Below are 26,618 nucleotides of genomic sequence, written 5' to 3'. Positions count from 1 at the left end.
AAAGCCTGCTTGCTTTGCGCGGATGTGGAACTAATAAATAATTCTACCTGATGAAATAAACTGAGAATTTTTACTCGCATTACACTATTTGCGTAATGCGTGGTACACATCTTTCAATCTATCTATATACCGAATTACAGGTCTGTGTTTCTACGTACTGAATTACAGGTCTGTATATACTTTTTTTTACTCTTATATTTCTAAAAAGATTAACATCCATAGACGCGATTTGAAATTATAAATATCCACTATCGATCTGTCTACCTAATTCCAGGCCATTTTTCATTTGGTTGTCATTACCTCATAATTGTTCAACGAATAATTCCACCATTAAGAGTGATTAGAAGTCGTATTTTCTTTGAAAAAACATCCATCTATCTATCTATCTATCAATCCGTCTACCCCTAAATTCACGTTTGTTTATATAATCTTTTAAATTATATTAACTATGAGCATTACAGAAGCTATCTGCAAAGATAATTTCACTCTAAGTACGAACATACTGATTTCATAATTCTTTGACGAATTATTACTAAATACGAATTATATGGGAAAAGAGCACGTTAAACGAAGAGGAAGAAGAAGACGAATTATAAGGCTTTTTCTGTCCGCCCTCAGATCTTAAAAACTACTGAGACTAGAGGACTGCAAATTGGTATGCTGATCACCCACCCTCCAATCATCAAACATACCAAAATGCACCCCTCTAGCCTCAATAGTTTTCATTCTATTTAAGGTTAAAGTTAGCCATAATCGTGCTTCTGGCAACGACATGGGACAGGCGTGGTTAAAGTTTCGTGGGGCGCGGCTCATACAGCATTGTACCGAGGCCAACGAAAGAGATCTATTTTCGGTGGCCTCGATTATACGATGTAGCGGCTGTACCGTAAACTCGATTACGCCGAAGAAACTTCGGGTCTTTTTTTTTTTTTAAGTTATTCTACAGAAATTTTATATCTTGCATATTTCAAACTATATTTTTTTTCGAGAGATTGAGAACTGATTAACTGATGGATACAAATTCTTCTGTAGATGTAGCCTACTGCATGCACAATATGAATTTATAATCTGTAGATGTATTGCGTGCACAATATGAATTTATAGTGTTTTTGTATGAAACATAAACAAACGCGGAAACTGGATACAGTTAGCTAATATTAAGCTTCACATGCATTGCGTTCAACTTTGTTTACGTGTCAAATATGTAATACTGTATTTTGATATGCAGTTCTTTAACGTAAAAACACACAAACAATAAAATGAATACGTACATATATACAATATAGCCTCAAACGTTTTGTGCAAGGTTGTGTTTACATGTTATTAGAGGTAAACTATATTTTGATATGTATTTGTTTGATGTTAAAACACACAAAGAAATATGAATGCTTACATACATACATACATTGTGCATACACACAAAGTACACAAAAATAAACAAAAAGTGTCTTCTAAAACTCACGGCTCATCCATAGGACCGTACTCGACCCTGTAGTGGACGCCATCTTTGGGAACGAGGTCACCACCTCCGCCACTCCGGGCGCCCTCGGGCCACATCCACGTGACCTCGACCGCCCTCTGCTTCAGGGGCACGAGGCTCACGTTGCCCCAGCCTTCGCTGGCGCCCTCGCAGCCCGCCCAATGCCACCCGCGGCCCCAACACTCGAGTTGCCATAGGTGCGTTGCTTCGGGGGGCATAATCGAGGTTTCGGGGAGGAGGCGGGGGTCACTCTAGGGGCATCCGGCGTTGATCCGTCACTCGTGGGGCGTTGATCGGTTACTCGTAGGCCATCCGGCGTTGATTGGTCACTATTCCTGGGGCACCCGGGGTTGACAGATCACTCCTTGGGCATCCAGCGTTGACAGACCACTCCTTGGGGCATCCGGCGTTGATAAATCACTCCTGAGGCACTCGTGGGGCATCCGGCGTTGATCGCTCACTACTCCTGGGGCATCCGGCGTTGAAGGATTTCGAGTTGTTTAAATGGGAAGAATTTAGGCTTTCAATCGGAGTGGATAGAAGGAAACACTCAAATATCAGAGTTAAAAATGGATTTGTGGAACTGAATACGGAGGAGTTGAATTTGATTTAACAGGATAGAATATAGAATTTAAGCCAAAGGCCGAGCGCTGGGTCCCATGAGGTCATTCAGCGTTGAAAAATGGATTTGTGGGAACCGAACATGAAGAGGATTAGAGCGGAAAAACTGAATTCGACGAAACAGAATAGAATAGGATATACTTTGAAGAGGTCATTCAGCGGTGAATTTGACGAAATAAGATAAAAGACTGAATTGCAGAATCAAATTGGAAACCGAAAGATATCGTTGAAAGGAATAGGATGGAAGGTCAATTTATCTAAATAAGACTCCAAGATAAATTAGATGAAATGTAGATCCTTGGATCTGAATTGGAAGAGGGAGAGAGGGAAGAAATTATATGAACTAAGGGAAATGCGATCCAAAAGGTATTTTAGAAAGGTATTTCAGCAAGAAAGGAGTGCTACACTCCTAAGGAATAATTTCATGAATATGGGAATAAATGGGGAAGAGATCTGGAACAGATATTAAAGATATGTGGTCATGGAAAATTACTGGAAGAAAGTGTCTCAATTCTTGAAGATGCAAAGTGAACTATAGAAAAATAAATAAAAAGTTAGAGAAATGTGAAGGAATAAGGCTCTTAACAAAGCAAGAGAGAAAGCAAAACCAATTCTTGAGTAAAGACTAATATCTAAAGAGGAAAGACCAAAGTGAGTTTCTCCCAGTTTAAGGAAAAGTGGTTATATTTTATTTACTCAAATCCTCCTATTGTTAACAAAACGCAATGGAGGGTTTGAACACAAATATGTTCTCTCTTCTTTGGGAGAATTCACTTCCTAAAAAGTTCCACTAGTTTTAAATATCGGCAATAAATTATCAAAAACTTTTTTTTCTTTTAAGTCTCGGAACTTTTAATGAAAAATAATGTAGGAAATACGTTTCAAAAGAATCTGGTGGCGAAAATGTAGTAATTAGCGTACTTCTTATTCGGATAACAATGGAAATTATAAAAAAAAAAAGTGAGTAAAAAGTACAAGGTTTTAACAGCTAAAAATTATGATTTGCAAGACATAAATGAAAATTTTTCTTATTTTTAAGAAAGCATAAGTTCCTTCGTAAATGTAAGTGTTTGAATGGGGGAAAAGTCTTCAGTTAAACACTAAAACGCTGCAATATTACGAGAGGGGATGAAAAGGTTACTCAATTTAAGTTGTAAACAAATGGAGACTACACAGGTATCGAAGTAACTCAAGAACTGGGACAAGGCTGCCCTGAAGGCCTGCAACCCAGAAATTTGCTTAGATACAAATTGCAAACCTAAAATAATGTTCAAACTTTAATGTACATGGCTATGAATTCCACAATGAATTTAACAGTTACTTACTAATTCATTAGGGGTATATCTTACTAATTCATTAGGGGTATATACTTATTCATTAGGGGTATATGCATATAGGCCTAATGAATATAAAATGTCGGCCCAAGGGGGAACTGTGAGGAAAAAGGTTTGAAAGGCGTAACAAGAGGAAAACCTTAAAGCAGTTCCACTGTGAAACAATTGTTAGGAGAGGGTGGAATGCAAGATGGAAGAAAGAGACTATGTATGGAGTTACAGTAAAAGGAATGATAGGGGTTGCAGCTAGGGGCCGAAGGGACGCCGCAAAGAACCGTAAGTAATGCCTACAGTGCACCCTACGGTGAAAGTGCATATAATGGTTACTCTTCCATATATTTAGAAATAAATCCTAAGATAAATTCAAAAATATATATATAATTCTAAAGAAAAAATGAATTGAACTTACAGCAAAAATAAGCTTAACACTACTGAAAAATTTTTATATACTTAACGACTTTAAACTGTAGAATATAACCTAAAATGATGTACATAAAAGACACTAGCAATTACAGGAAGTAATATTTTACATCTAAGGGCGAAAAATAAAACTTACGCAAGCGCAAGCAAATGAAAATCGGAGTGTCTTCCTGGAAGAGTCAAAATAGTACAGACGTCAGCAATAAATTGAAAGAAAACGGGGTCTGTAAGATGCAAAGAAAACGAACTCCGAGCTAGAAGGCTGAGAAAAAGAATTGTCCAGCCTTCGCGGGAAAGGGAGGAAGAGTCTTAATGGCCGCGTAAATGTAGTGGAACGGGAAATGGGATGGGTTATGGAATGCAGGAAGGAAGGAAAGAAGGAATGAACCATGGAAGATATAAAATAACGAAAACAAAAGAAGGGGGGGAGGGGTCTTGGTAGGATTCTGTTTTCTTTTCACATTTCTTTGATTTCCTTTCCTGACTCTTGACTTTTCTTCCTCTGTTCTAGAAACGGGCTTTCCATAACATCCAGTCAACAGTTTGCTGAATGACACTTGTTCCTATGTCTAAGCATGTTTCTGTAGATGATATTCAGTTTCTTTTCACTTTTCACAATTTTTTTTTTTATATTCAGCTGTTAACACTCACATTTATGTAAATCACTTCTTGGGCGTGCCTCGTCTTCTTCGAAAACATTACTTAGTTATTCACTACTTTCAAAATCACTTCTATAAATGCCAGTGACTGACTGCACTTTCCGCATCTAAATCACAACACTACACAATTCTTCAGGAAAACGTCAAAGCGGGAGTTTGAGATCTGCAAAAATCCTTTGTAAAAACACCTATATATATAAAACAATCACGCTGAATCACAATCTCACTTAAGGCAGATGTGGTAAAACCCCAAGAATGAATGAAATCCTTTTGTATGGAATTTTTGAACTAATTCACATTTTGATGGAGAAAATATATATGGCCATGTGAATTCAACATCCCTCGCCTGGGGAAGGTTTAAACTGGTTTTCTCCTTGGTACAACAAAACGAACTCCAACTAAATGTTTTTTATTTTATCTGTGGATAAGAGATAAATTTATTCACATTTTCTTAAAACAACAGTCCGTCAAATAATTATGTTTGTCATATCTGAAACGGTTAAATCATTCAAGTAATTTATACTCAAGCAGAATAAATAAAAATGAATCATTTTCTGATATATTTTCATCTCTTTCTTTCAAGAGGGGTGACAAAAGAATCAAATTAATATCTAATGGATCAAAAATACGTTTGCTAAGATAAATTGTGGAAAAGAGAGAGAGAGAGAGAGAGAGAGAGAGAGAGAGAGAGAGAGAGAGAGAGAATCATGATTCATCGACCAAGCCTACCAACCAGTCAAAAATTGTGGAGAGAGAGAGAGAGAGCAATCATCATGACTCATCGACCAAGCCTACCAACCAGTCAGAGACTGGATCTCAAACTGAATAACCACGCATTTCTCTGCAAGTTGAAACAAAACCTAATTATCGAATCAGGACAAAACCAGCCATGCCCGAGACTGAATTCCACGAAATCATCAGCATGTATTAAACGCAAGCAATACTTACAGAGCCCTAAGCATAAGCACCTTGCATGACAACTAACGAGGTATACCAACCTCGTCAAGCAGGGTTATAATTGCTCACTGCAGAATGCTAATTCCTGCATTAACAATACACACAGCTCGAGTGTATTAGCATTTGCCAAGGAGGGTCCGGGTCATTTCAGCCCCAGGTAAAATGACTGTTAGAATTTCAATGCCCCACTTCGCTACGCTTTATTGCAAAACGTATCGTTACCGCTGCAAAATAGCGTATGATAATGCGTGGTGGAATGGGATGGAACACAGAGTTTGGGCCAAAGGGCAAGCACTGGGATCTATGAGGTCAATCAGCGCTGGAAAGGAAATTGAGAGTAGGTAGGTTTGAAAGGTGTAACAGGGGGGAAAACCTAAGATGGAAGAGAATATAAACAGAGGTACAGTAAAAGAAATGAAAGAGGTTGCAGCTACGGGTCATGGAAGGGACGTTGCTGAGAACCTTGAGTAATGCCTACAATGCACCGCGCGAGGTGCACTGACGGCACTAACTCCCTTACGAGGAATAAATGTATTAGCTTCTCATAACCAAATTCCTGTTCTTTTCAACCCAAGATGTATGTAATTCATCACCACAAAAGGCAGTTCAGCAAATTCAGAAGAACAAACTTTCAAACCAAATTCCTGTTCTTTTCAACCCAAGCTGTATGTAATTCATCACCACAAAAGGCAATTCAGCAAATTCAGAAGAACAAACTTTCAAACCAAATTCCTGTTCTTTTCAACCCAAGCTGTATGTAATTCATCACCACAAAAGGCAATTCAGCAAATTCAAAAGAACAAACTTTCCAAAAGCCTACTGGAAAGCAAACAACGAACACAAACAACTGCAGCGCGAAAGATTCCAATAGGAGACAAACCGTCGTCAAACCGTCGTCAGGCCGAAGTATCGGGACAAACGGACCTCGCTCACGAAAACACGCATCCATCATACAGCTGACTCGGACGTAATCCGATGGAGCCCTTGATTTCTCAATAAATATTGATAGACGTGCGATCTGGGTCTGAGTCACGGCTTATTCGATGTCATGGTTCCTTCCTGTCCGTGCGTCTGCTCTTTCGCGTTTTCTGTGGTTCTTTCCTTTTACTTTACTTCCTTCCTCCTTCGCTGGCTTCAAACGGTTTCGTTTCAAATTACATGCGCATTACTCGGGTCCACGTCTCTCTTGCAAATGCATAACTCTCTCTCTAGAAGAAGAAGAAGAAGAAGAGGAATAGGAGGAGGAGGAGGAGGAGGAGGAGGAGGAGGAGGAGGAGGAGGAGGAGGAGGAGGAGGAGGAGGAGGAGGAGGAGGAACCAAACGTAACACATTTCTCTCCCTCAGAAATACAATAGTTTTGCCTACCTCTGTATCTCGACAGGTTCTTTGTCTTACTTAATTTACATACCCGACACATGATTCTCTCTCTCTCTCTCTCTCTCTCTCTCTCTCTCTCTCTCACACACACTCTCACACACACACACACACAAGTCTGTCTTTCTTTCGTTTGCTTAACACGCCTGACATGATGCCTGTCTACCTCTCACTAATACACACACACACATTATCACTCGCACCTAGATAATCACATCTAAAATATCTTTATTCCTCTTTCTTTATTACTTTTTCTCTCTTCCTCCCTTTTTTTGAAAATATCTTTTTTCCCCTAATCTTCATTTTTCACTCCTTCCCCTTTATTACTTCTTTCCCCTCTCTCTTCTTTTCTTGAAAATATTTCCTTGGTTTCCAGAATGTCCTCTATCTTTTCACTCTCTCTCAAACGTCTATTGTTACGAACGGCAATTCCAAACCCCCCACCCCCTTCGCCCCCCCCCAAGACCCCGGAAAAAATGAGCGTTTATCTCTCGGCCTTCTCTCAGCCACCTCTCGCCAATTTATGGTCCTCCTTTCCTTGTCAAAAACGAGGACCTTTCCCCCAGACGTCCTAATAGCGCCCGGGGAATATTTACGGGCAAAACCACTCCGATATATTTTTCGTGGAGGACTCCTCCTCCTCCTCCTCCTCCTCCTCCTCCTCCTCCTCCTCCTCCTCCTCCTCCTCCTCCTCCTCCGTACTTTATTCTTTCTTTCTTCTTTTGGCGTTTTTATTATTATTATTATTATTATTATTATTATTATTATTATTATTATTATATTATTATATTATTATTATTATTGTTATTACTGATTAATGAATGGATGCAATAATAATAATCTTAACAATACTACTCAGCTATTTTTCCTTCTAAATTTTTACAACTCTGAAATGATAAAAATTAGCAATTGATTATTATTATTATTATTATTAATTATTATTATTATTATTATTATTATTATTGATGAATGGGTGCAATAATTACCATAATATTATTCAGCTACTTTTTTTTTGCTAATTTTCACAACTCTCAAGTGACCCAAATTAGTAACTGGTTTTTATTACTATTATTATTATTATTATTATTATTATTATTGATAAATGGGTGCAATATCAGTAATCATCATAATACTATTCAGCTACGTTGTCTTGCTAGTTTTTACAACTCTGAAGTGATCCAAATTAGCAACTGTTTATTATCATTATTATAATTATTATCATTATTTATGAATGGATGCAAATAATTATCATACTATTCACGTATATTTTCCTTGCTAATTTGTACCACTCTGAAGAGCAGAACAACACATAGAATTTAGACCAAAGGCCAAGCACTGGGACCTATGAGATCATTCAGCGGTGAAAGGGAAATTGACAGTAAAAGGTTTGAAAGGTGTAACAGGAGGAAAACCTCAAAGCAGTTGCACTATGAATCACTTCTCAAGAGAGAGTGGATACCATGATGGAAGGAAGAGAACATGAACGGAGGTACAGTAAAAAGAATGAAAAATGTTGCAGCTAGCGGGTGACGAGACGCTGCCAAGACCATTAAGTAATGCCTACAGTGCAGAGCGTGAGGCACACTGACTTCACTAACCCCCTACAGTGGACTACTCAATTGATACACATTAGCAATTGGCATTTTGCATATCTTACTTTTAAATGTCTATTTAAAAAAAAAATTCTGGGAAGTATTTTCATAAGATAGATGAACAGCGTCATTTTTTTTTTTCACTTTGTAATTATAATGAAGCTCTAAAATACATGCAATAATGTTTTCACATTGTACTCACGCGAATAACGTAAATCATCCCTTCAATATATTTACCTGAATGAAAGCAGGCACAAATAAAATCTGCATTACTACCCTAATACTGTTTTCCTTGCATTTTAATACATTTTTATATACTTATTATTCTATTGGTTTATTTTTGTCTTTATTAATAAGCGAGATCTCTTCTTTCTCTATTTTCCCTCACCTCTCCTCTTACTTCTTCCTAATGAACACCTTAATGTTCTTTGGAAGCTGAAAGAGTTTCAAGTCAGTGGCCCCTGTGGTGGGCTTGTTCCATATGAATAGGGTTAATCTTCTGAATAATAATAATAATAATAATAATAATAATAATAATAATAATAATAATAATAATAATAATAATAATAACAACAACAATAATAATATCCCTGAAAAGGAATCTGGAAAAACTAGATGCCGAAGTAGCTCCAGGACTCATGCAGAAGAGTGTGCTACCAGAAACAGTGCACATAGTGAGAAAAGTGATGGACTCCCAAGGAGGCAGGATGCAACCCGGACTCCCAAGGAGGCAGGATGCAACCCAGACTCCCAAGGAGGCAGGATGCAACCCGGACTCCCAAGGAGGCAGGATGCAAGGACTCCCAAGGCAGGATGCAACTCCTAAGGAGGCAGACTCAACCTCCCAAGGAGGCAGGATGCAATGCAACCAGAAAAACCACCCAGTCAAATAGGATGACTGTGATAGACAAAAAAATAAAATAAATAAATAAGTAATAAATATTATTATTATTATTATTATTAAACGAGATGGATATTAGTGCAACATTTTAATCTGTGCTTCACCGTTCTCTTAAGACAGCTTTGCGTTGCGGGAATGTAACCATATAACCTTTAGTTCGGTGACATTCTTGAGTTATTCATACCTTGAGCGACCGCAGCGGAATGCCAGCGTTCATAGAGGGAGTGTACCTTTTCCCGATTTGAGAGGCAGATTTGGAGAATCCATTCGACTTCGTATTTGGAGGAAACGTTAAGTCTAATACTAACAATTACATAGAACAGAGTATAGAATTTAGGCCAAGGGTCATGCGGTGGGACCTACGAGGTCATTCAGGGAAATTGACAGTAAAAGGTTTGAAACACTAAGAATAAAATTGTTAGGAGAGGATGGGAAGGAAGATGGAAGAAAGAGAATATGAACGGAGGTACAGTTAAAGGAATGAAAGGGGTCGCAGCTAGAGGGCGAAGAGGCGCTATAAAGAACCTTAAGTAATGCCTACATTGCACCGCATGAGGTGCACTGACGGCATTATCCATTTCAACAGTTTAAGGGCTCTGATCTAAATGTGTCATTTAAGGCCAATAAGTGTGACAACTTGTCATTCCGTTAAAAAGGATCGTATGGAGAGAGAGAGAGAGAGAGAGAGAGAGAGAGAGAGAGAGAGAGAGAGAGAGAGAGAGAGAGAGAGAGAGAGAGAGATTAACTGTCCAGAGTTCATCTTCATAGCTCTATACATTACCTAGAAGGGTTCGGTACGCCATGTGTGGTTTAACTAAACGGGTTACTACCAAACTCCCTTCAATGTGCAATTCATACCATCTTTGCCATCTTGCCAATGTCTGGCTCGGGGAGATATTCGGTCATAATACTTAAAATTACATTCCGTTGCATTAGAGAGTTTATTAGTTTTCTTCAAAAATGGTAGACATAGTTCCAAGTTTAAATTTAATTAGATTTTTTTCAGAAATTAACGTTGAAGTAATTATGACTTTACAATAAAATTTAGCTGCTCAAAAGTTATTTCCCATAAATGGAAGACTTACATTCGAGTTTATTACATTTTTCTCCAGAAACGGTAGACATAATTGCAAAGGTTTAGATTTTATTCTATTTTTTTTTTTTTTTTTTTAGAAATTAACTTGAGATTTTTCTTAGATTTTATCTATTTTTTTCAGAAACTAACTTTTGGAATCATTCCTAGAATTTCTTTTTTTTCAGATATTCTTGAAATTATTCTTAAATTTTATTCTTTATTCCAGAAACTCTGAAATTATTCTTAAATTTTAATATACTTTTTCCCGAAATTAATTCTGAAATTATTCTTAGAATTTAATCTTTTCTTCTTTTAGAAATTAACTTTCAAATAACTGACTATACCATAAAACTTTTGTTCGGAAATTACATCCCAAAAATGAAAGCGAGACTAACTCTTGATTTCAATTCATAAACGACGAATTTCTCCGGAATTTATGGATTCCAAGGAATGTACTGCGTAAGAATAATACGTTCTTTGAAAGTCCGGAACTTATTCTATATTTTCCTTTACACATGAAGTGATATTATTTATCATTACCCTGACTAAATTTGGGCATTTCTTCAAAACTTTATTTTATCAGAACGGACGTGTAAATACTAGTAACAAAAGAACGGCGGTTAAGAAAGAAAAGCTAAGAGAATAAAGAAAGAAAAGCTAAGAGAATAAAGAAAGAAAAGCTAAAAGAATGGTATAAGAAGTAAATAGAGAAACAGCCAAAAGAGAGAAGGAACATCCCTTTACTATTCTACCAAACGAAAACCTCTTTTGCGGTGGATAAATACAACGCATCTTACCATTTCACATTTCTTGTCGATTCGACATTTTCGAGGATATGAGGCGACTTTTCGGAGAGAAAGTGAGCAGGTAAGTGTCAGGGAATGTTTCTCCTATAGGAATGGAATATAAAACTTAGGCCTAAGGTCGAACTCGGAGACCTAAGGTCGAACTCGGAGACCTGTGAAGTCATTCCGCGCTGAAAGGAAGAGTAAAAAGGTTTGAAAGGCGTAACTGGAGGATAACCTCGCAATTGCGCCCTGAGGGAATTATCAGGAGAGGGTGGAAGGATGGAAGAAAGTATGAACGGAGGTGCAGTAAATGGAATGAAAGGAGTTGCAACTAAGGGCCGAAGGGACGCTGCAAAGAACCTCAAGTAACGTCTACAGTTCACCACGGGAGGTGCACTGACGGTACTACCTATCTACGGAGGATTCTCATGTGCGTTTTAGGATCAAGAGATGGATAAACAGAATATGAACGGAGGTACAGAAAGAGGAATGAAAGAGGTTGCAGCTAGGGGCCGAAGGGACGCTGCAAAGAACCTTTAGTAATGCCTACGATGCTCCAAAAGAGGTGCACTGACGGCAATAACCCCCTACAGGGATAAGTTCCTAGAGTCTCCCTAATCCCTAAACTTTTTCCCTGGAATCTCCCTAAACCCTAAACTTTTTCCCTAGAATCTCCCTAAACCCTAAACTTTTCCCTAGAATCTCCCTAAACCCTAAACTTTTTCCCTAGAATCTCCCTAAACCCTACGCTTTTTCCCCTAGAATCTCCCTAAACCCTAAACTTTGTCCCTAGAATCTCCCTAAACCCTAAACTTTTTCCCTGAATCTCCCTTCAGTGAACACTCTCTCTTCTCTACCAAAACAACGAAACTATCACCACCTTTATTTTACTTGTTTGAAAAGTTCAGTCAAAAAAACAAAATGAAGAAAAATGTCTATTGCTTGCTGCTCCCAAATGCAGTCTTCCAGCGTTCCCCTCTTCTGTACCTTTAAACTCTTCCTCTTTGAAATCCCTGGCAATGTAGGAGTACAGCAGACCACCAAGAGCTCACTATTTCAGCGGTGAGGACCAACCCCCTCCCCCGCAAAGAGAGAGAGAGAGAGAGAGAGAGAGAGAGAGAGAGAGAGAGATTCAGATTCGAACTTCACAAGAGACAGCGTTCGGCTTTAATCACTCAGACCTAAAGGAACACTTACTTTTCCACGGGGACGTTTCCTGGGAATTTTCTCTTGAATGTTTAGTAAATATATTTTTTTTTCTTATTTGTTATCTCCCTCATTTCGAATTCCTTTGATGTTTCTGTTTACGATGTTTTCTCTTTTACCTTCTGTGCATTTTACATTTTGTTTGTGAGTCTTTTTATTTTATCTTTTTTTTATATTTTTCCACAGCGGCTTTCAGAAAACCTACTCATTTTTTGTAGACCATTTTCACTTTTCAAAGTTTCTTTCTTTATCGTTGACAATCATCAGTTCCGGATTAATTCGTTTTCCCAAAACTTTTCCTCCTTTTCACTGACCATTTTCCTCAGCTACGCTGACTACTGCTACTCCTAAACTCTTTTCCCTTTATTGATAAGTTCCTCCTCTATCTACAAATTATTCTTCCCCAGTCCCTTGCACTTTGATCTGTAAATCGCTTCCTTCTTTCAATACCGTCATACCATTTACAATCAGCTCAGTGGTCTGGTTAAACTACTTCAGTACTACATCTCATTCATAGAGACAGGGCAACCAAAATTCGTAAAAAAACATTAGAAATAAGATTGTGGGCAGAGTAGGACATACGTATTTTAAAAAGGTCTTCTTCAAACAACGATAGATTATGTTGCATCGTAAATTTGACATCGATTATGAAATAATTTTTCGATAAATTTATTTTCAATATAGTAAGTTCATTTAGAAGTAAAGAAATTTTAATTAATGAGACCTCAGATATCCCTAGTGTAACTATTGGGCTGATGGTATAGTAATGTGATAACTATTACTGACACTATTATTGCAAAATGTTATCAGCCCTGCAACACCTATTAATACCATGATTACTACTATATAAACACACATCTAAGCTGTTTTAAAAACTACATTATTGGTACTAACGCTAACACTGGTAGCACCAGGGTGGTAGTGAAATAAACCACAATTTTCGTTACTATTCGAGTATTATTATTATTATTAAAACCAGATTTACCAGACTACTGAGTTGATTATCAGCTCTAACAAGGCTGGCCCGAATGATTTGTTTTTACTTATAGTTTTTTTTATATTGTCCATTAAATTACAATTTTTTAAATAGTTTATAACTGGATTAATTGCAGATGTCGAAGTTTCCAACAAAATTTCTAAAACTTGTTTCCTCCTCCTCCTCCTCCTCCTCCTCCTCCTCCTCCTCCTCCTCCTCCTCCTCCTCCTCCTCCTCCTCCTCCTCCTCCTCCTCCTCCTCCTCCTCCTCCTCCTCCTCCTCTATATGATATCATCACGGATGGCGACAAGTGTGTCTGGAGAGCTGTCCAACTTCCTCTCGCCTCTGAGTATCGACTTTTAATGCGGGAGGGACAGAACAAAGACAGTCTCCCACCTGACTAAGGATCACACGTAAGCTGGAAGTTGGGTAAGAGGGGGAAGGAAATTAAGACCACTACGACACGGGGATAGGACAGAGCCAGTTAACGAGCCGATAGAGAACAGGAAGTCGCCTGCAAGTTAATAAGCAGAAAATGAAGAACATCACGACGCGGGGATAGGACAGAACCAGTTAACGAGCCGATAGAGATCAGGAAGGTGCCTAGTAGTTAAGGACGAAGACGGCAAAACTAAAAAAAAAAAAAAGAAAAAAAAAAAAGTAGAACGAAGACTGTTCCCAGCACGATAGAGAATAACGATTTATTTAGAAGGAGAAAAATTATGAAAATGACAAATAAGAAAGAGAATGAAACTGGCTAATCACAACTTGTTCTTATCCACGAACTCTTGAGTAGGCTACGCTATCACCGCGAGAGGCAGTTAAAAAAGGACTGACATCGTTACTATGTGACGAACACAGAAAACGGCATGGAGATGTCAGTCAAACAATAAGTACAAAAATCAAAGACCCTCTCCTTACGTAGTTGTACTGGAGAAAAATTGACAAAATTCATGGGCAATACACCACGGAATCCACTGCATTATACAAGATGGAGAGCACGATTCCCATTCCAGTTTCGCTCCTGATAATCTTTCACTAGGCGATGTTTAGATAATAAACATAGCTTCTGACGAGTACGTTTCTATCTAGAATCACTTCACGTGAAAATAACAAGGCACTTAAGAGTAATGAACCTGTCTCGAAAATAGCCTTCACGTAAACATACGCAATGTAATCATTTGTATATCATTACATTAATATAAAGATTCTGTAGGCCACAGTAACCAACCCTATGCTTCACTGTGGTCGCACCGACCTCCATACTTCTGTGTCCCAATATTTTGGATGTGTTTCAAATCCCGCCACGACAAGAGAACTTCTTCATTCTTTTCTTTTGGGATTTCAAGGCTTGAAACCAGAGTGTTACCCTAGGCATTTAAAAGCATAAGAGTACAGAGGTAACCCTCGCCACTACAATACAGCCACTTAGTTAAACCAGTTTTGTTTCTTACATCGTTTAAAAGGATACTGTGCAAGAATTATGCTCAAAAAAAAGTAATGCTAATTTTTCATTAAAAAAAAATTCGATACATATATGAAACTTTTTGAACCAGAATATCAAGTCTATTTTCAACTTGAAAGGAAACCACTGCTGGAATTGACTAAAAGGTTTCATAAACAAATAAAAGGTTAGCAAAGAGAATAAGGATGTACATAAATAAAAAAAAAATAAATACTAGAATAATATTGATATTTTTGGTCATCATGAAATTTCATAAAAAAAAAAGGTTCAAAAAGATCTTGGAAATTAATAGCCACTTTTTGTCTTCATAAGATTTCGATAAAAATATAAAAAGGAAGAGAGAGAGAGAGAGAGAGAGAGAGAGAGAGAGAGAGAGAGAGAGAGAGAGAGAGAGAGAGAGAGAGTCCGCTAATACAGCCAAAAATTTCTCTGGACAAGGTTGATACCACGAGCAGAAACGCTTGTTTCCTTGTTCATGAAAACGACATTTGTTCCATCAAAGAAACCGCAAAAAGGAAAATCCAGGGAATGAATGCAGTAAAGAAAATAAGAAAGAAAAGGAGGAAAATAAGAAAATAAGAAAGAAAATAATAAAGAAGAAAAGGAGGGAAGAAAGTTAGGGCTAATGAAAATGGAAGTTATGGGAAATAAAGCGGGACCATCAAATAAAAGATTGATTGACTGATTAATGGTTACTAAAACTGGCGTCGCAATGTCTAGGTCCATCAAATAAAAGATATATAGAGTTAAAAAACCCCCACCATATAAAGATGACCATCAAAATGAATAATGTCACATGAGAGAGAGAGAGAGAGAGAGAGAGAGAGAGAGAGAGAGAGAGAGAGAGAGAGAGAGAGAGAGAGAGAGAGAGAATATTATAAACAATTAACAATACAAACACTGGCCATAAAATAAGAGAAAAAACCTAGATGTTGGTGTAGGCAATAAATTGAGAGAGAGAGAGAGAGAGAGAGAGAGAGAGAGAGAGAGAGAGAGAGAGAGAACTCTCAAAGCACTAGAGTACAAATCTAAGGAGGGCATAAATAATTAAGAGCACTTTTTGAACAAGACCGTTAAAGAATATGAAATCCCCCAAACAACCGTTCAAGAATATGAAATCCCCCAAAACAGCGGTTCACGATTTATAGACACCCTTCAAAATACAGCCGATTTCCAAGAGGGGTTCAAAAACGACTGATGTCGTTCTCAAGGCAGACGTCTCTCTCTATGTTCAACACACAGCATTCACAATGGAATTGGAATATAGAGTTTAGGCCAGAGGCCAAGCACTGGGACCTATGAGGTCATTCAGCGCTGGAAAGGAAATTGTGATTAGGTAGGTTAGAAAGGCGTAACACGAAGAAAACCTCAAAGCAATTGCACGATGAATCAATTGTTAGGAGAGGTGGATAGCAAGATGGAAGAAAAATACCATGAACGGAGGTACAGTAAGAGGAATGAAAGGGGTTGCAGCTAGGGGCCAAATGGAACGCCGCAAAGAAACTTTAGTAATGCCTACTGTACACCGGATGAGGTGCACTGACGGCGATTCACAATGAGAATGACCCTATATATAAGAATTTCTTCAAAACAAAGACTCCTCAAGATTAAAAGGTGTCCTCATGGTAAAATTGATCTTTTCAGTAAATGTGGTCATTAAAATAATGATGGACAGAGCCTCAATAAGATTGCTACAATGAACATGACCTTCAAAATACAGATGCCCAAAATGAAAATGGTTTCAGGATGACCCTCAGAAAAACATATCCATTAAAAATGTGACCCTTGAACTGAAGAGCATCTCAAGCTGAACATCATTATAATGATAATGACATTCACAATAAAGAAGACCTATTCAATGAAGTGCCTACAATGAATATGATTTTTTTTATGACAATGATCTTAAAAATACACATGAATCTTAAAAAATGATGAGCGGTTTGAATCAAAGAGAAGTGTATAATGGGTGTAGGGGTCCTCATGATGGAAACAGTTTTTTTAAAAATCCTCAAAATAAAAAACCATACTGCAGCCTCCATAATATGACTCCAAATCAAAAGGTCTACAAAATCAACAACTCTTCATAATTAAATTTCTTCTGATAAAGAAGAGTAATAAAAAAATGAGATCACTTCGTGGAAGAACCTTCCAATACAAGAACGCCATTTTATAATGTGTATTCCATACCGAAAAATTACCCTTTCCAGAAAATGGAGTTCTTGCAACATAAAAAATGACCTATGCAAAAGTTGCTACTGGTCATAACAAATATTCCATTACAATAAAGGCAACTTTGCAATGAAAGGCAAACACTTTATATATAACAAGGTGATCCTTGCAATAAAGGGTACTCCCCTTTAGTAAAGAGAACAATCCTAATAGGTAAATAAAATAAATAAATAAATAAGGAGACCCTTGCAACAGAGACGACCCGTCGCAGTACAAAGGACATTCCCAATAAATAAAATTAAATAAATAAATAAAGATTTCCCATTCCAAACTACGCTGTGATTGCCTTTCTCCAGCCCGGATAAAATACACATCGATCAGTTCCCAGCACAAAACACTGTCACAGTCCCTTGGCATCACGCTTTTTGATTCGATTTTTTTTTTTATCTTTTTGGCAGTTGCAAAACGTCTTTGTGAGTTCAGTTCCAACACCATGGAAAATGCACATCAAGAGAGACAAAGGAAAGAACAATACTGACATAACAACGGCAAAACAGAGGAAAACTCAGCGTTTGATTTTCGACAGATTTCGTAACCCAGAAACTAACAGGAGAAAATGTCTGAACAGGCAAAATCTAGCCTTAGACAACAGAAGGTAACGGAAACAAATGCTGGTCACGTATGTCATTAGCTTAACTAAGGAGCGCATATGTCTAAGAAAAGCAATTTTTATAGAAGCAATAGAAAAATGATAAATATAACCCTATGAAAAAGGTAATAAGACATGAAAAATATAACCAAATGACACCTACCCAGACACAAAAAATGCAAAAAAAATAAATAAATAAACAAAAATAAAAATTAAATAAAACAACAGCACTTACAAGCGCACAACAGCTAACCAAGACTAGAGCTGTCTGCTGAAAAGCGAAAACAGGCCCAAAAACACTGAAAGGCAAAAAAAAAATAAATAAAAATAACAGTAAAAGGGGGAAATAAAATGTGTAAACACAAAAAGTAAAATATGAATGGCGAAATATAAAATGAAAATCAAAAACTATATTAACAAATTAAATGCGAGGATGAAAATTATAACAAAAGACAAAAAGACGAGTTCAAACCATGGCAAATAATCAACTTGCAGAAGAGAATCAAAACAAAACCAAAAATAATTCACACAAAAAAAAAGTACCCAAACAAATCAGGGACTACCCAAACAGACACAAACAAAATACAACAGGAATAAATAGCAGAAACCAAACAAAAAAACACCACCAAACCAAGCAGGAACGAACCAAACAAGCACAAACAAACAAACCACGAAACAGGACCCGTGAGATCCCAGGCAGTCCGGAGGAAAAACGAAATCTAACCACAGCAAAGAGTAACACACCAGACACAAAGAATGGCGTCTGGGTTCTCTCTCTCTCTCTCTCTCTCTCTCTCTCTCTCTCTCTCTCTCTCTCTCTCTCTCTCGACGCTTCTCCTGAAAATAGAACGTTCTCTCCCCCTCCCCTTCTCCTAAAGTACCTACCCCTCCCACCCTCACACCCCCTAACTCCTCCCACCTCCAATGCTTTCACGATCGGGGAACGAGAAACTTGGATAATAATGAGGACAGAAAATAACTATATAAAAGTGAGGGAGCGAGATCAAACGCACTTAATTGTATTGAATAAAATCGTTGTATAAATAATTCATACAAGGAAGTGAAGAGGTATTGAATTTCAATGAGTTGAAATATTCAGTAAAATATAAATAATATATACTGCTTGATACAAGACTATAGAAGCATAACCTTTTTATTATATATAAGAATGTGAATATTCAGTAAAATGTACATAAATACTACTTCATACAAGAATATCGATACAACCACTTTATAAAAGACATTATATGAAAGATACTCAAAAACAAGAATCAAAAATGTTCCACTAATTTCGAAAAGCCCTGAGGAAAAACAAAACATATTTTTTAAAAATGGAAAACTGTAAAAGGCAAGTCAAGAACTTTTTAACCTTTACAATAATTTACAAAAATTAAAACTACAAGTTACTATCCCCGTATTCATCTAAACGACAGAAAATTAATACAAAACTGAAACACTTGAAATAAAAATTCTTTTACAATTTTTTTTCATTCCTTGACAAGAGTATTAACAAAGCTATTTCCCGATATCTAAAACAACACCTAATCCAGATACAATATTAATTCAATTTTCGTCATTAAAAGAATCACATTGTTTGCACAATTTATTTTTTTAAAAGTGAGAGTGTAATGAGAAAGTAAAATAAAAACTGTTTTCAATGTTGATAATTACCTTGCAGTTTCCTTTATACTTTTCCCAAGTCCAATAAATCAAGTATCTTTGGTTCTGAAAGGGAAATACTATACCCGACGATTTCATTTTACTGTTGAACATTACATTTCTTATTGCGTTTTTAAAGCAAAAAGTCAACTAACGATTTTTCTTTCATGGTTAATAAAAACCAATATAAATGTAATTTTTTTATATATATTCATGTCTTATGAAACATTTCCGTAACAATGCTAGGAAAATATTACTCAGGATTTACCATCATTATAGCCAGTACACAATTGCACTCGTCCCTAGAACACGTATGCACACAAATCTGGAAGAATCCTTTCCTGACCGATGGAAATTATGCATCACAGCATCAGTAAATTTCTAGCACATTCTCAGTATGATAGCATAAAATATCAGCAAGAAAAATTCATGACTTTTTCATCTGAATCGCTGAAAACATGTTTGTAAAAAAAAAGGAAAAAAAAAACCTTGCCTGTGTAAATCAGTTACGTATCACTGCATCATAAACTTTTCAAGTCTTAGCATCACAATGACGCAAATACAAAACAAAATCAATTAGAAAAAAACACGCAAATAAAAACAGAATCAGTTAGAAAACATCAAACTTGACAACTTTTCTTGATATACCGGAGTCAAATAAGGAAGTTTACGAAGCGTATTTTTTTATATGGAGCAACATGAATTATGCATCACACAAATCGAGAATGCCTCCTTCGGAAACAACTTTGAGGAAATATTCAATTTTGTTTTTCGTCTTGGAAACCAATGCGAATCATGAAATGTAAAAATATAAAAAAAACTGTCAGTCACGCTTGTCTGTCAGAAACTGTTTATTAAGTTGTTTTCCAGTCAGGCAGTGCTTCATCATTACTTCTTAATATAACATTAATTAACTCGTCAGTTAGCCTAATAAACATTCATTGCAATTTTCTCGAAAATTTTTCTGCCAAACTTTGTTTCATTACTGCGAAATAATCTGAAAGCAAGATTGTCATTTATTCATGAAGCAAGTTCATCTCTTCTAAATTAAACTCCTGTTATGTTTTAAAATAACTTTCAATTCGAAATACATCAAGAGCGAGAGAAGCACCACTAATATGAACGTAATAATCAACGTCTCGTAAATTCGAGACGACAACCCAAAAACGAGCTAAGCGACGAGCGATACCTTTGTTTTAAAACAACTTTCAATCTGTACCGACGACGCTGCCAATTCGATGAATATTAAAGCGAGAAGCACACTAATATAAACGTAATCAACGTCTCTGCAGATTCATCGAGATATAAAAGTAAACAGCGTCTCTAAATTCATCGCGGTGGTCAACTCGAAGCCGAGGTGCGCGAAGGGCGATACCTTCTTCGGGGAACTGGGAGCGCTTACACCCACCAACCACGAGCGCAGGGCTCACACTGGAAGTCTCTGGGAGACTTGTCCACGACGTGCCCCAGCCATCGTCAGTGTGCGGATTCTTGACCCACCGCACCGCGTCCTCAGCTGGGGCGGAGGGGGCGGAGGGGGCGGGGGGCGCCAAAGGGAGCTAATGGGCCTGAAATCATTCCGGAAAAAGAACGACGAAACGGAGTGAGGCCTCAATAAATGAGAGCATGCATGGCAAAAGATAGGCTTTATTAAAAGGGTGATTTGCTTTACACACGCAAACGGGGAGAGAGAGAGAGAGAGAGAGAGAGAGAGAGAGAGAGAGAGAGAGAGAGAGAGAGAGAGAGAGAGAGAGAGAGAGTGCAGGGGAAAAGACAGTCTTTATGAAGAGGATGCTTTATTGTACACAAACACACAACGGTGAGAGAGAGAGAGAGAGAGAGAGAGAGAGAGAGAGAGAGAGAGAGAGAGAGAGAGAGAGAGAGAGAGAATCTGCAATATCACTCCAGAACGCGCGAGTTTATGCGCAAAAGAGAAGGGTGAGAAGATCTACGCTACAACAACTCAGGAAGGTAAGAGTCTGTATACTGAGAGAGAGAGAGAGAGAGAGAGAGAGAGAGAGAGAGAGAGAGAGAGAGAGAGAGAGAGAGAGAGAGAGAGAGAGAGAGAGAGAGAGAGAGAGAGAGACTGATAACCGTTGCGTTGAAAGGCCTAGCAACCTCTCTGTTTCATTTTCCTTCGTGGCATCTGCCTTTATTTATGCATTCATCACGTTCCATATCTTCGTGATTCAGTTACACACACAAATATATATATACCCAGGTAGATAGACAAGATAGATATGTATGTCACAGGGAATACCAGAAATCAGAGGTCCCAAGGGAAATCTGTAAAATGATCAATTAGCTTAGAAACATTTGACCCTTCAGGGGCTGGTACTAAACACGGCGAAACAGTGATTCACCTACACTGTTTCGCCGTGCTTAGTACTAGCCCCTGGGGTACCAAAAAGTGCATTTGGGGACATCTGATCCCCAGGGATTTCGTGGATTTCACAGATTCCCTGTAACACACACACATTATATATATATATATATATATATATATATATATATATATATATATATATATATATATATATATATATATATATATATATATATATATATATATATATATATATATATATATATATATATATATATATATATATATATATATATATATATATATATATATATATATATATATATATATATATATATATATATATATATATATATAAAATCAAACTTTTCCCTTAATGTGAAAGAATTTCCTGACCACCCATGAGGTACCTTTCACGGCTCGTTTTTAATATTTTGAATGGAGTGTCCCCAAGAGGCCTAATCTCCATTTTTTTTTCTTGGCACTGAGATGAATACAGAGCTGGGTATTCCAGTGCCAAGCCTTAAAGTGTGCTACACAGTGCTGGAACAGAGGGCAAGAAAGAGGAGCCAGGAAGCGCGAAATCGAATGAGATACAGTTTTTGTGCATTTTTTTGGATCTTTCCTAGATAGCAACCCCCCAAAAATTTTAACCCGGTATGTGTCCACCTTTGCGGCGTGTTTAGTACAAGCCCGTTGGGGATGACCGTCAAAACATAAAAGACTAAGTATCATAAAGATAATGACCCCAAAACATAAACAAAAGACTAAGTATCATAAAGATAATGACCCCAAAGAAATATCAGTCATAATTAACGACCTGCGAAAATCCTTGGGGTCACTATCTGGGAGAGATCCCATGTCTTACTTATGCACAGGGGTCCATCCACAATTTAGCAGGCGTTGCATTAGTTTCATTTATGCAAAGAGGGTTCTCGTTCACAATTCAGTACGTGAAGTACGGATGTGGCAGCGGCCACTAAGTTGTTTTATTGGAGGGAATCTTTATTCAGGGAACCAGCTCGATGGCTCTGAATCCAGTTCTCAAAATGAAAATCAAGAATTATCTGAAATTATGATTATGGTTATTATTGTTATTAAAATAGTTTTACCATACCACTGGCCTGATTATCAGCTCTTGCGGGGCTGGCCCAAAGGGTTTGTTGTTACTTATATTTATTTTACATATATTTTAATTAAGTTGAATTTTCAAAAATAAAAATTATGCTAGATTAATTGCAAAACATGTAAATGAAAAATACAAGACGTGAAACCATATTGACAGGAGAAATCAGTAGCAAACGAGAGAGAGAGAGAGAGAGAGAGAGAGAGAGAGAGAGAGAGAGAGAGAGAGAGAGAGAGAGAGAGAGAGAGAACTAGAAGGAAATGCAAACTGAAATTATGAACAAGCCAACAAAAATGTAAGCGGTGGAATCAAATGATAGGATAAATCAAGGAGAGAGAGAGAGAGAGAGAGAGAGAGAGAGAGAGAGAGAGAGAGTCTATGACTCGAAGGAAACGCGAACTACGAAGAACGCTGAACGGAGCGCGCGAGCGCAGCAAGATGGCTAAGCATCCAAAACACACAGTTGTGAATGGTCGCCCAGGCAACGAGCGGAAAAAGTTCCCTATCAACTTGCACCAAGAGTTAATCATGTTAAGGTTGTTACCATGCTAATCATACTGCCAAGTCCCCCTCTATGCCTCGAGAATGAGATTTTCTCTCTCTCTCTCTCTCTCTCTCTCTCTCTCTCTCTCTCTCTCTCTCTCTCTCTCTCTCTCTCTCTCATGCAACGAAGATGCTTATCACTCCCGTGAGGAGATGATACCTTATCTCGGGGTTATTTCCCCGAAGAATATTCATAATGATCACGGCAATATTTTTCGAAGGCATTGCAAGCAATATTTTTTCGGTCATATGCGAGTTACGTTTGCAGATATAGAGGGGTACACAAATAACTCAGCAGCAACGCCAGCAATAAAACAAATACGACTATTACTGGAAAATATAGGATTGCGTACCCCAATACTTGACCGGTTTAAGAAATAAAAAAACTGGAAAAATAATGAGATAAACGTTTAATTATCCATGTAAATTAGGAAAGTTCACCAGGAAGACTTTGAATCTGAGTATAAATTGTTACTGTGAATAAACTGAAACATTGGCTTATCAGAAACACACCTTTACTATTTAATATATATATATTATATATGTATATGTAAATGCACATGTGTTTTTACATATATGCAGTATATATTATAATAATAAAGGTGTGTTTCTGATAAGCCAATGTTTCAGTTCATTCACATTCATATTTCAGATTCCAAGTCTGCACGGCGAATTTCCTAATTTACATGGATGATTAAACGTTCATCTTATTATTGTTGTTATTTTTATATATATGTTAAACAGGTCAAGTATTGGGGTACACCATTACATATTCTCCAGTGATAGTAGTACTTGTTTTATTACTGGTGTTGCTTCTTGGTGTTTATATAGTAACAGGACCTCATTCAAACTGGATGGTAGGTATCTAGTGGAGATGTTCATTCAAAAATAAAGTTACAAGCTTTCTAGGACAAATAGTCCTCATTCTCAAGTTTGTCCTAGAAAGCTTGTAACTTTTTTTTAATAAATATCTCCACTGGATACCATCCAGTTTGAATGAGGTCCCTGTTAGTAATTGTACTAATGCACAGAACAACTGTGTATGTGATAAAATTTATATATTATATATATGTATATGTATATTATATATATACATACATATATACATAGAGTAAAATACCACCTAACCCATTTCTACGGGGCAACGAACGTGCAAAAAAAAAAAAAAAAAAAGGACCAGAAAAACCCCGTCCCCTACCTATTTCAAGCTCCGGCCTAACAAAACCTTCAGCATCAACCCGTCCCTTTTTCCGTAAACAACAAGCGGATGCGAACGCAGTGAAACATAACAAACACGGCTCTTTTACACACTTTTACAACCGACGGCCGAGTTTAATTGGGCGTGGAGAGCTGAAACTCAAACAAACGTCCACCGTCAAACACTAGTGTGTTCAAAGCTCCTGGCGAAAGTATCTGTATAAATTTCTCTCCGTTCTAGAAAAGGGGTGTTGGGTTTAATTCGGAAGTTTTCAGAAAGTCAGTCTATTCTGATTTATTATTTATCTGTCTGTATATAATGTTTCTTTTTTTTACAGGCGTGTCTCTGGGATGGTAAAGGAATGACTTCTTTTGAGTATCGTATCTTTTTTTCTTTTTATAATGGAACCGTAGCTTTCGGTGTTGCTTCCCTGGAAAATCCTCGACAATTATTTAATTCTGAATGTGTTTCTACTGAACTGCTGTGTAAATGTATGTATGTACACACAATAATATATATATATATATATATATATATATATATATATATATATATATATATGTTAAATGCACCGTGACATTTTCATATTACCAAAAAAATAAGCCACTATTATCGTTTCATATTTAGTTCACTATACCTCGGCTAATATATCATCACAGGTTCCTCAAACTGTAACCACCCTTGCTAGTCCGGGAGCTAGCAGAGATTTGTATTACATCTCGCGTACAAAAGATATGAAAGCTTAAACTTGTGTACAGTCAACAGAGTTTCAAGTTCTGGAAGGGCTGCGTTAGACGGGGAAGGGGGGGGGGCGCTAGTCAACGTACCTCTTAAAATCATTTTAATTACTTTGACATACATCAATCAAACTAATGAAAAAAAAAGAGTTCACTGAGCGACAGTCATTGCAGATATATATTCTCAAGTTGCAACTCTCCTGCAAAGATGGTCTTAGACTGCCCCAAAGTGGGGAACCAATCACATTTAAATAGCATTATGCATACATCTTAAACCCTCTTTACAGGAGACCTGCAATTTAAGAAATACATATCTGCAATGACTGTGGCTAAATGAACTCTTTTTCATTAGCTTGTCTGATGTACATCAAAATTAATTACAACTGATTTTGAGGGGTGCTTTGACTAGCCTCCCCCCACCCCCACCCCGCCCCGCGTCTAACGCAGCCCTTCAAAACCTTAAGACTCGTCGTTCCCGGAGTTTCTGTTGAATGAATTACAGAAATTTTTTCTTTGGAAGAAACGATTTCATCGAAAATAAAATATTTCAAGCACTTACTTTCAAGAGAAAATGTTGTCTAGTTCTTACTGCAATCTTTCCCTTCCCATGAAAACGAACATTTAAAATGGGGAACCTTCCTACTAATCCCTAAAACCGTCAGATCAAAATTCTACTTCGATTCGACTTCAATGCAATGGATAAGGCCAATCTGGAGGCCACTGAATTCAACAATTCCCATCTGCAAAATTTCGAATTCGCGTGAATCCTTCATTCCTTCCAACCTGTTATTTACTCGGGGTAAACATATCGGGAACTGTAGAGAGATCGGAGTAAGCAAATAAGAGAGAAACGCCAATTCGAAACATCATAGAAAATGCGTGCCTGATCTGGCAATTGCAAAACGTGTATTGCATGCAAGGCATCGCCTGTCAATTCTTCGTTCCGAAGTAAATGGCGGAGATTGAAGCCTGTCGATTGTAATTTGCAATTCTCCTGGTTTTATCATGAAAATAATCCTAGCTATCTTTGTAATATCAAAACATATTTCTTCATGTAGAATACTTCTTTTAACATTTTCACGGGAGTTTAATATATTTATAAAATTGTGAGTACAAAATTAATTAATAATTTTACAAGTAAATTACCTTTCGTATAATTAACCTCTCACTAAATGGGTACTTTTGTCAACTCACTTTTTCATTTCAATTTCCATGGCCTATAATTTCAGGGCAAGCCTGGCAGCCAGTGATCTATTGCACTATTTATCGAACTGAAAATTGAAACCTAAAATTTGGCCAAAGGTCAAGCGCTGGAACCCACGAGGGCATTCAGCGCTGAAATGGAAGTTAATAAAAAGGGTTT

At 37.3% G+C, this 26,618-nt stretch overlaps 1 protein-coding gene across 7 annotated transcripts in view; it reads right to left on the bottom strand.

Annotated features, from left to right (window-relative positions):
* LOC136855905 (uncharacterized) overlaps nucleotides 1-26,618 on the bottom strand; it is a 174,632-nt gene that overhangs the window by 103,773 nt on the left and 44,241 nt on the right. For 2 of the 7 annotated variants that reach the window (XM_067133351.1, XM_067133354.1), the window contains exon 3: nucleotides 17,902-17,965. The exons of 4 other annotated variants lie outside the window; for them this stretch is intronic. Coding sequence is in view for 1 of the 3 variants with exons in the window: in XM_067133349.1 (XP_066989450.1) it covers nucleotides 1,463-1,698 (236 nt within the window). In the remaining 2 variants the exon portion in view is untranslated. Of the gene's footprint in view, nucleotides 1-1,462; nucleotides 5,005-17,901; nucleotides 17,966-26,618 lie in introns of those variants that run through there. One more of the 7 variants, XM_067133349.1, reaches the window with a different exon arrangement.

Source organism: Macrobrachium rosenbergii, chromosome 33 (assembly GCF_040412425.1).
Source record: "Macrobrachium rosenbergii isolate ZJJX-2024 chromosome 33, ASM4041242v1, whole genome shotgun sequence".
Classification (NCBI taxonomy): Eukaryota; Metazoa; Arthropoda; class Malacostraca; order Decapoda; family Palaemonidae; genus Macrobrachium; species Macrobrachium rosenbergii.
This window is presented reverse-complemented; position numbering and strand designations above follow the sequence as displayed.